Source organism: Diadema antillarum, unplaced genomic scaffold (assembly GCF_040938485.1).
Source record: "Diadema antillarum isolate AM-2024a unplaced genomic scaffold, OU_Dant_1.0 scf00000128, whole genome shotgun sequence".
NCBI classification, from domain to species: domain Eukaryota; kingdom Metazoa; phylum Echinodermata; class Echinoidea; order Diadematoida; family Diadematidae; genus Diadema; species Diadema antillarum.
The window spans coordinates 6,508,847-6,519,500 of record NW_027271017.1 but is presented as its reverse complement, the minus strand read 5'-3'; the positions used below and the strand labels follow the sequence as shown (position 1 = coordinate 6,519,500).

At 40.3% G+C, this 10,654-nt stretch overlaps 1 protein-coding gene across 1 annotated transcript; it reads left to right on the top strand.

Moving 5' to 3' along the window:
• The first annotated feature begins 1,103 nt into the window (after positions 1-1,103).
• On the top strand, positions 1,104-10,306 carry LOC139720517 (neuropilin and tolloid-like protein 2). The gene is made up of 7 exons (XM_071631870.1): positions 1,104-1,211; positions 4,429-4,680; positions 5,440-5,499; positions 6,793-6,926; positions 7,399-7,627; positions 8,147-8,263; positions 9,731-10,306. Exons 1-7 carry the CDS (start codon positions 1,139-1,141, stop codon positions 10,294-10,296), a joined length of 1,431 nt encoding a protein of 476 aa, XP_071487971.1. The 5' UTR covers positions 1,104-1,138; the 3' UTR covers positions 10,297-10,306.
• Positions 10,307-10,654: the final 348 nt, after the last annotated feature.

The following is a 10,654-nucleotide window of genomic DNA, read 5'->3' as shown; positions in this document are numbered from 1 at the left end:
GGGGTGTGAGGGTGGACAAGTGGAATATTATCTGGAATTGATCGATGGCGCGCGGGAATTCTTGAGTTGAGACTAGCGATGGTATTCTGTCCTCCCTGCAGACTTTAACGAGGAGGCTCTTGATCACGAGTGACGTAGAGGCCGCTTATTGTGTTTACTTGTCTTCAGCGCGTGTGTTTTGAGGGTGCATAATTAGGTGCACGAGGGCCGAAAAATGTCAGACAGGACCTTCGAGATGCCTATACTATATCACTCGTTAATTTAGATTATTAGCTCGAGGAGCACCATCTGGTGTGTAAGAACATGAGAGATACTAGATTTAGCGTGGATACATGAATTTTATTTTTATCCATGGTGCGCAGCCCAGCGAAGCTTTAATTTACCGCAAGAAGGGAAGGATGAGCAGAGGTTTACTACAACAATATGTAAAGACGCCTATACTAAGACATAACTATGCTCGGATATATACACATAATACACTAAAAAAATATATATATAATATTCTTACTGCTATCTCCAGGATCCAATTTTATCACCCGTTTCCCCCCCCCCCCCCCCGCTTCACCTCAGAAAAAAAAAATTGTCGCCACAACAAGGGTGTTCTATATAGGCAATTTCACCGATAAGGTAATGATCGGTTCAGATGTTGGAAAACAATTAAACATCTGCATATTATAATTCTATGAGAATGTGCTTTTTTGGATTGAAGATGATTTTGAAATTATAACTTTAATTGCTGAATGTTTTCTCGCTCTCTATCTGTCTATTTATTATTATATATTCATTTATACGAATGGTGATGTGCATCAACAAAAATGTATACACTTACATCAATTTCTCTAGATTTAAAATATCAATGGATATTATGCATACATTATGTGCATATGCATATACATATAATACTGTATAAACATATATATACTATACATGTTATATAAACGTTTCTTTATCTGTTTCTTTTTTATTATTTATGTATGGATAGATCAAGTATGAATGGTTTTTTTTTTAATTTACATGATTTCTTTGTTATTTTCCTGCCACAGCCGACGATGGTCCAAGATTTCGTTTCCCGTCACCAAATTTTTACGACCTGGCCACGCGCTGTGAGGAGCGCTACTACCCCTATGAAAAGTCGGGCATGTTCGCGAGCCCCAACCATCCCGACAAGGAGAAATACGACAACAATGAAGAGTGCCTGTATCTTTTTGAAGGTGAGTACTCGATCGCATAAAAACATTAAAATACATCCCCTCACCAACTCACACATGTAAGATTCAGGTCAAAGTGATTTTATTTTTTGTCGTTCCTCCTTAAGTTCCAAATAGAACTTTGATCTTTCTTATGTATCATGTTACCCGAGAACGTCATCCCAGTCAAGCACACTACTTATTAAAGACGGTCCCCTCCCCTTGTACCTCGAAATATATACTGTTCACATGTATGCCATTACCTTTTGGTGCCTGTATGTCTATATCATATTACATGTACGAGCAAAGATTAAGTCTCTGATTTTGTTATTTTCATTGTGTATTTGTGTGCATTTCTGTATATTTGTACAAGTGGACAATTGTACAAGTGTGAAATATGCCAGAACCAATTAAAAGCAATGTTTGAAAGTAATCCTTCGATTGAGTGTGTCTTCAGATTAAACAATATGCAGAACAAACTTCATGAAACATTGATCATTCATAAGGATAGAGATATCAAAATTGTGTAGTATTACATCTGCTAATTAAGAAAAAAAAACAACAACAGCAACAACGGACTGAAAGAAAAAAAGTTACGTAAAAAGTTCCATGATGTTTTTAAATTAGTAAACACCTCTGTAATTCCGGAAAAATAAAAATATATTTTACACATGTCAAATTGAATCTCCGTCTGCCCGAACACCAAAGGATAACGAAACTGTATTGTTGTTATTCGCATGTGGATGAAATGATTTCACTGTACAGTCAAACCTGTCTTTAGCGGTCACCCAAGGGAGATGAAAAAAGATGACCGGTAATGATAGGTGGCCGCTACAGACAGGGTCTATAACATGGCTTTTCTCTCGGAGGGATTTTTTTTTTTTTTTTTTTTTTTTGGTGGCCGTATGCGATAGGTGACTCTGTAGACGGGTGGCCGCTAAGGCAGGTTTGACTGCAGTACCTTTTTAGCAATAAAGATTTTAATCAGCTTTTGGAAATGGAGATGGAATGGCTGATATGGACGCCATTACGGAGATCTTCCAGACTTTAGGACCGTTTTACTTGATTATTTTCTGGGCAATATCTGTTGTTCTGAGTGGTAAATGGAAAAAAATGGTTGTGTCGGGTTGGATAAGCATGGGATTCGTCGTTTCTTCTAAGCATGGCTAAAATGCACCGGGGAGGTTATGATTGTGTGGATTATTTATGCATGAATACGCCAACGTTGTACAAAAATGAATCACCTATTTTGAATATCATATTTGAAAAGAATAACGTGTTTGTATGATCATGGGAAAAAACGGTTTTTTTAAACTATTCTGATATTACGTTTCTGGATAAGAAGTACGTTTCTGGATGAGAAGAATCTTGTCAAGAAGAAATGATGAACTATTTCCCCACGCTAGAATACCATTATACATGAGTTAACTATATATAAGGTACCAAACAACGTTTGCAGAGTATTAGTGGGAAATGCATTGTATATCTTTAAATTTGTCAAGAATTCCGGTATTGATTGAATGTAATTTGTATAAACAATTAATTTGGGATTTCCACGAAATATCATTATCAATGAATGAATCAAGAAATTTGGTACAATTAGTTTATTGAAGAGTAACATTATCAATTGTAATGTGACCATGAAGGGGATTTGTTTCATTGCTGTTATTGAACACCACGTTTTGAGTTTTGTTATTACAATGTATATGTATTCTAATAATTTACTTGTATGTAATCATTGTCATGAGCGTTGAATGTGCGTCACGCAAAATTAGTATATTTTGCAAATGAGAGGTACATAGCACAATTCAACGAGATATCTAATTAGAAAGGAACTCTAACAACTCAAGACGTCCAAAACTGAAACCTCCAATACTCTCGAACTTTGCGTGAATCATTTAGTAGATAATATTGCTTCACGTGACATTCCTGTACCGTTTTACCTTTGAATAAATTTAGTACCTTTTTAACATCCATCAGCATACACGGGTTCAAGGAATCCCTGCTAAATGATAATCGATATAATCTCCACCAATCCACCGTGGGTGGCTTTGTGCGTGGAAACCATGGTAACGGGATTGATTTAATTTCGAGGAGTACTAGTAGTTCGCGGAACTCTGGGAGAACTCTATCTTTTTTTTCCTTTTTTTTTTTTGAACATCGCTGTTTTGTTTGTTTCACGTTGTGTTAACGTGTCTTGTTTTGTTTGTAAGAACTCAACACCCATTTTCAGTTGATAATAAATGAGAAATTTATTTAGGGAATGAGTGGGAAACTATTTGCTCACTCTAATAGAACGTTCTCGAGTGTGAAACTAACGCGAGTTGGTTATCATCATTAGAAGTACGCAAAACTTGACCAGGTCCAACGAAATGCATATTATGAGATTTATTTTTCTTTCCCTGCTTTATTCTAACACTTACTTTTTAGCATATGCCATTGCTGCCTAGCTGCTATTTAACATTCCTTGCCATTTCATTTCCCTTCTAGATTAGTTGGAAGTTTCTTCTGTTTTTCACCCGTTTTTGTATCCGCTCTGAATATTTTAGTGCATGGTTGTGCTCCGAGTACTCGCACTGACTGTGTCGTTGAACTGTGCCATCTACCTGTCATTGTATGTATGTGTGAGGTGTGAATTTTCTTCAATTTGTCTCCCTCTACAAATGAAATTTGTAAGATCGCAACTGCTGATTTATAATTTTAACAAACATGTCGGGAAAAAAAAGGAACCATAGAAATCATAGATCAGAAGTTGCGATCTTAAATTTGCAGAGAGAGACAAATTGAAGAAAATTCTCACCGTAGTCCTTAACCTTCACACCTCTACTTTATATTCTCTTGCTTTAATTAATGCCTTGTCCGCCTTGGTCAGTTAAACACAACAATGTCGGATTTTTGGAGCTTGGGTATTTGTTCCAAGTTCATCGTGTCACCACCGACAACCAGGGATGGCCTGGTGGTAGTGTCGCTTCCCGGAAAGCAATAGATGGCAGGTTGGAGTCCCGTGGTTAGTTTTTTCCGACATGTTTGTCAAAATTATGGAGCAGCAGTTGCGATCTTACAAATTCCGTTTGTAGAGGGAGACAATTGCAGAAAATTTACACCTCAGCCTTCACCCCTCTGATTAATATTCTCCTGCTTGTATGTACGTATGTATGTATGTATGTATGTATGTATGTATCTATCTATCTATCTATATATCTACTTATCTATCTCACCTCAAATTATTTCCAACATTCAGCTGGCGAGAACGAAGTCATCGAGCTCGTCTTCCACTCGTCCTTCAAGCTGGAGGACTCGGACAACTGCGAGTTCGACTACATCGAGATGCACGACGGCCGCTACGGCTTCTCGCCCGTCATCAACCACCGGTACTGCGGCGACGACCTGCCCCCTCGCATCGTCTCCACCGGCCGGTTTCTACTCATGTTTTTCAAGACGGACAGTATGCTGGAAGACTCGGGCTTCATCGGGGAGTTCAGATACCTGCCAGGTCAGATATTAGTATTTGCAACGTAGGGCAAGATTTCCTGTTGTTAGAAATACTATTTCAATTTAGGTGAATTTACTTCAGTTCAATTCAATTCCATTCGATCCGATTCAATTTAATTAAAATTTTATTTCAATTTTTTACAACAGAAAGCATTGATCAGCGTTGATTAAAATTGGGCATTCCTTTGTTTAATACACAGGAAGCAAGCAAAAATGATAGTTCCTTCATGTCTACGGACGATCAACCAAAAAACACATACACACAAACTTACCACTGGTATATATTCTGCGAAAAGATGGAGGTACTCACTGAAAGATAAGGATAGCTAGAAAACAAATAAAAAGATAGGATCAAATGGAATATAGAAGGGAGAAAATAGGTCATGATGAATATTCAAATACACAGACGCATAGGCCGGGCGCCTGACGTGAAACTTCATCACAAGGTTGCTCATTGTCATATTTCCCCTCGGACCTGGTAATAACCTTTCCTATTGGCCATTAATTAATCAATTAATGGGTAATGTCGTGGATATTCGTTTTCCTCTGAGGACTTCAGCATATTATGTTCATTTAGCTCGCTTCATTTACTGTTAGAATTCTGAATGAAATAGAGGGCAGATATCTAGAAGATATCTATTATCTTTCCAGTATGTCTCCATTTTCCTTTTTTCTAGTACCTTTTGCTGGCTATTGTAAGTAAAATGGCTCTGTTTTGTCCTTTCTTCTTGTTCCTCCACTGATGCTCACCACTCCTCAGATCCCAACCCACATGATGGAAGCAGAACCAACACGGGAAAGCGCCTTCACGGGCCAGACGGTAATAAAAAAAGGATCAATAGTTAAATTATACAGTGCACTCCCTTTATAACGAATACGGTTATAACGAAATTCCGGTTACAACGAAGTAAAAATTCGGGCCGCAACGTTATCCACTCCATGTATTCTTATTGTTTATTTCCTTGCTTATAACGAAATGTCGATATAACGAAAGAAAACTGCCGGTCCCGAGGACTTCGTTATAACGGAAGTCCATTGTAGTACTTATTGATCTTCTTGTTGGCTTAAGACCTTTGTCAGCTTGCCCAGATACTATAGATCTATCTTTTTTAAAGATGTTGGTCACCTCGTTTCATATCATTGTAATGACACCTTCTGTAAAGATAAGATGTGCTGGATGGAAATTTGAATACAAACATTGTCCTGATTTCTAAAGGCATTTCAGATTTTGTAAATGATCTTGAAGTATAAGTATAAATTCATCTCAAGTAATTAACGTAAAACGGCAACAGGTGATTGCTAGAGCCAATCGACTGCGAAGATGTTTGTGTTGTCATACGGTTGGTAGGGGATGTGGTGCCTCTGAATATCTGAAGTGAGTTTCTTATGAGAGCAGACCTCGGTTTGGTAATGAAAAATTACGACTTTGTTGACGTTGTTTTTGTTGTGGCTGTTGTTATTTTTTCACATTTATTGTTACTTCCAGATACCAAGTGTGTAATATGAAGATCGTTGCAATGATGCCTAGAGATGAGTAATTAATTTCGTTCTATCAACAGCATCACATTCTGTCTGGGCGTTTCTGTTTAGGCGTTTCTGGGCGGTGAGTTAGCTCAGTCGGTAGCGCGTCTGCCTCACGATCCAAAGGACCCCGGTTCGATTCCCGGGTCCCACCGAGCAATGTTGTGTGTAATCATCATACCGTCCCCTCTAGTAAGAGGCAAAACACTCTGTCCCTCGGATAGGACATAAAAAGGAGGTCCCGTGTGAGAGAGAGAGAGTCACGACTCATGCACTGAAAAGATCCCGCTTCATTTATTCATCGCAAAGAGCAGGGTGTTTAACCCGGTGAAATGGTCTCGCCTTCCATCCATAACTGGACCCCATGGAAGACCAGCTTAGTGTAGCTGAATACGGGCTACCCAGCCATCTTCTCAGATGAAATGATGAAACAAACAAACAAACAAACAAACAAACAAACAAACAAACAAATAAACAAGCAACACTTTCTTCATGCCAACTTCTGTTTCAATGAATGTTACAACTAAAGTTGTGGGACAATTCCAACATTTCTTATACATTCGGTGTTCAATGATATTTCATCTCGCCTTAGAATGCTTCTACAACGTCAGCGGCATCGATGGAGAGTTCTCGCCGAAGGTAGTCTATGATTCTCTCAGGGCCGCCCGAAGATGGCCGATTGGTCTCGACTGCACTTGGGAAATAACCGTTCCGCCCAACAACAAGGTGGGTTAGAGTAACTCCTCTGAAGATGGGCCAATAAGTAGCGTCCTAATGTACCCAATAATAATTGATATGAAGCTTATGGAGCAACTGCCCCGACAGAAGTCTTGAAAAACATTTTTCACTTGTCTTTGATCACACAGGTCAACTTCGGAAACCTTGTAAGAACACAAGTGACCACAATGTATCGGATTCCTGTGAACGAGGCAACAAAAGTAGCAACTGCAGAAAACCCCAACATGACTTACACCATCACTAAACCTAATGGCTCGTAACGGCCTTGGCTAAACCTACGTTGCACACCAGTTAAAGGAACTACTATGCAAGTGCATGTTGACTTGTGTTAATTCATTATATCCTGAATATGACCTATGTGGCAAATTAAGGATGTAAATACGTGTCATATATATTATGATATGATTTTTTTTTTAGTTTAAAGCTGCTTTACCGTAATACCTTACTTCATTTCTGACAGATTATGATAGACTTTGACGAGTTTTCTCTCAAAAGTCTGAACGAGTGCCACAAGAACCAGATTCTGATCTACGACAAGTATCCCATGAAGGAAAAACTGATGAGGGAGTTCTGCAGCACCTCCGCTCCTGTTGTCATGACAACCAGTAACCGGGCCTACATCCGCTTTAAAGCAACGGAGGAGAACTTGGACAATTACTGGCACGTGGTGTTCACAGCTTACAAGGACTGTGAGTTTTGAGTTCAGTCGTTGGGTCTTAGGTCGTAGGTGGGATGAGTGGATAATGGATGGGGGCGAAGAGGGTGAGGAAGAGAGATAAGAAGACCTGGGCTTTTATTACGGGTTTAACATTGCGATTCGTGTGTAATTAATTGAAAACAGCTCTATTATTACGTTATGCTATTGATCGGTTACGAACCATCCCTAGATCAAAGAAGGATAAGCAGACGCACTAAAATCTTTTTACATATCTTACGCAGCAACCGCTTAGTGGAATGGGCTGAGCATAATCATAGTATTGCTTCATTCTGTTTTAAGCATATTCTAGTTCTTTCACCTCTTAATTTCATCGTCTCTCAGCGATTATTGTCTAAATCATATTATGACTGAACGTAAACGATCAAGGACTTTATACCTTTTTTTTCAAAGCTATTCTCTAGCTTTTGAAGATAACAAGTTTTTGATGTTCCACTGGGGGTTCATCTCTGCATTGTTTTCCGTTTTTTGTTTTGTTTTCTGTACATAACAGTCGAGTGCAATCAAAGCATCTACTTCGCCTGTGGCCAGTATATGTGTATTAGCAACGATCTGGTGTGTAACGGCAAGAGAAACTGCTACAACTTTGCCTACGACGAACAGGAGTGCGGTAAGATCACGATCATTTGACCGCAACCTCACCGCTGCGGCGGTATACTACCAATGTCATTACCGCGGTAACTCAACAGTTGGCCTTTTCTTCACCTACTGTTTACCTAAGTATTTAAAGGAAAGTCCAGCACGACTAGACTATGGACTCAAAATGATGTTTCAAAAAGCTTGATGACTGTGTGACTCTTTTAGAAACCGTTTGTTTATTATTTTAGTCACAATCTGCGCATTCCATCCTTTTCATTGTGGCCGGATGAGGGCAAAGTGATGAAATTACGGTGGTTCTTGTTTTATCCTAGTTCTCAGCAATGAGTCAATCTACTGTGACACATTGGCCCGAATTCACGAAGGTGGTACAAATGAAACCATGGTTTAAACCATGGACAAAAACCATGGAGCGCCAAGTGTCGCACGGAATATTTCGTCGACAAAATGACCGTTTCGTTAACGAAATTATCGTTTCGTGGACGAAATGTTCATTTGGTTACAAAATGTTGTCATTTCGTTACAAAATAATCATTTCATCGACGAAATGACTGATTTCGTAACGAAATATTCCATGCGACACTTGGCGCTCGATGGTTTTTGTCCATGGTTTAAACCATGGTTTCATTTGTACCACCTTCGTGAATTCGGGCCATTTTGAAATCAAACATCATCTGCAGGAAATGAACATGATACGAAGCTACGAGAGTGAATACTTGCAAGAGATAATGACTTATTATACTTATACAGCTACTGAATAGTAACTGTATGGGTACACTAATAGAATAAACTACACGACACACCAAAAGGCAAAGGCATCGTTTATGCACTGTCCCCTGTGAAACAGACGTTGCCTTTTTTTTAAGGGAAGGAGGAGTGAGGAATGAAAGACAAAAGTAGGAAGAAAAAGAATGCGAAAATTACCTTCCTGAGCGAATATAACTAACAAGGTACAAGGAAATTAGAATGAAATGAAAATCAAGCAAAGTCTTTATCTGCGGTGAGGTAAAGATGAAATCTATTTTTATAAAGGAAACAAATTTTAATTTCAGTCATGAAAAGCATTACTTCGAATTCCCTGATACTTACGGCTCAGAATTGAGGAGAGGTATAGTGCTATACAACAACTAAATCCTCGTGTCGTACAAGCTCTCTGATAAATGAAAGAAATATTTTATTCAGAGGGGTGAAGGTTCAGGTGTAAGTTTCTTCAATTTGTCTCCCTCTACAAATTAAATTTGTTAAGATCGAAACTGCTGATCTGTCAAACATGTCAGAAAAGCCAGGGACTGCCTGGTGGTAGTGTCGCAGCCCGGAAAGCAGTAGATGAAAGGTTCGAGTCCCACTGGTTCCTTTTTTCCGACATGTTTGTTAATTTACAAATCAGCAGTTGCGATCTTAACAAATTTAATTTGTAGAGGGAGACAAATTGAAGAAACTCACACGTGAAGCTCTCTGTTGTCTGCATTTTCCCTCACAGAGACAGAAACGCCAGCGCTCCTTGATGGCAAAATCGACACCGTCCTGGGCTGTATGATGTCCGTCATTCTCCTCGTCACTGCTATTACCATCTGCCTGTCGTGTCGACACTCGTGGCTCCGCACTCGCGAGCGCGCCAAGGCGATGTCGACGCGAAGAAAAGCGGAGAAACAGGCCGTGCAGTACATGATGGACAACGAGGCGGCCGCCGACACGCACGAACTCTCACCGATGGGCGAGGCCAAGGATAACTACACCTCATGGGACAAGGGACGAGGCTTCTCCGACGACACAGCCAGCCGCGGGGCGACCACGACTACGACTACAACCTCGTCGTCGGGTCGCCATCTCGCCCCCGGTAGGGCCTCGCTGACGTCGCAGGTCAGCGACTACGTGGAGCACATGATGGACAGGTTTGGGGGTGCGCACGCTCACGGGAGTGGTGGCGAAGGGAGGCTGGGCCGGGCCGGCCATTCGAACAACGTGTGGACGAGACAGTCGTTTAGCGATCATCCACGAACTGCGCACGTCACCTACCCCACAAAGGACATACAGGTGCACGTGTGACACCACGCTGATGCAGTCTTTGATGATGCATTTACAATGGATACGTCCTTAGCGGTCAAACGACGCAATTCGATGAATGAGATGGAGGTACCAAAGGGGAAAAGTTGCGATGGCTATCCCATGCAGATGAGCACATGGGAAGATCTGCCACATTTGAGTGGCAAACCGCGCTAACTGCCAGGGTTGAAGATCACCTGAAATATGACAGAGCGAATCTGTTATTATGTACGACATTCGTACGTCTCTCTCTACCACCTTGCTTGCGCTCCGTCGCTGCGTTTGTCGAGGTTAACAAACTCTTGTGTTTGCCAATCGGAACAGCACATAATCATCGCGTATCTTCCAAGAAAACTTAATG

Bases quoted from the DNA above. Each gene is read 5' to 3' on its own strand.
- LOC139720517 (XM_071631870.1), top strand. From the start codon at position 1,139: ATGTTCGCGAGCCCCAACCATCCCGACAAGGAGAAATACGACAACAAT. The intron at 6,927-7,398 runs GTGGGTTAGAGT...CATTTCTGACAG, and splicing joins CCGTTCCGCCCAACAACAAG to ATTATGATAGACTTTGACGA. The intron at 7,628-8,146 runs GTGAGTTTTGAG...TGTACATAACAG, and splicing joins GTTCACAGCTTACAAGGACT to TCGAGTGCAATCAAAGCATC.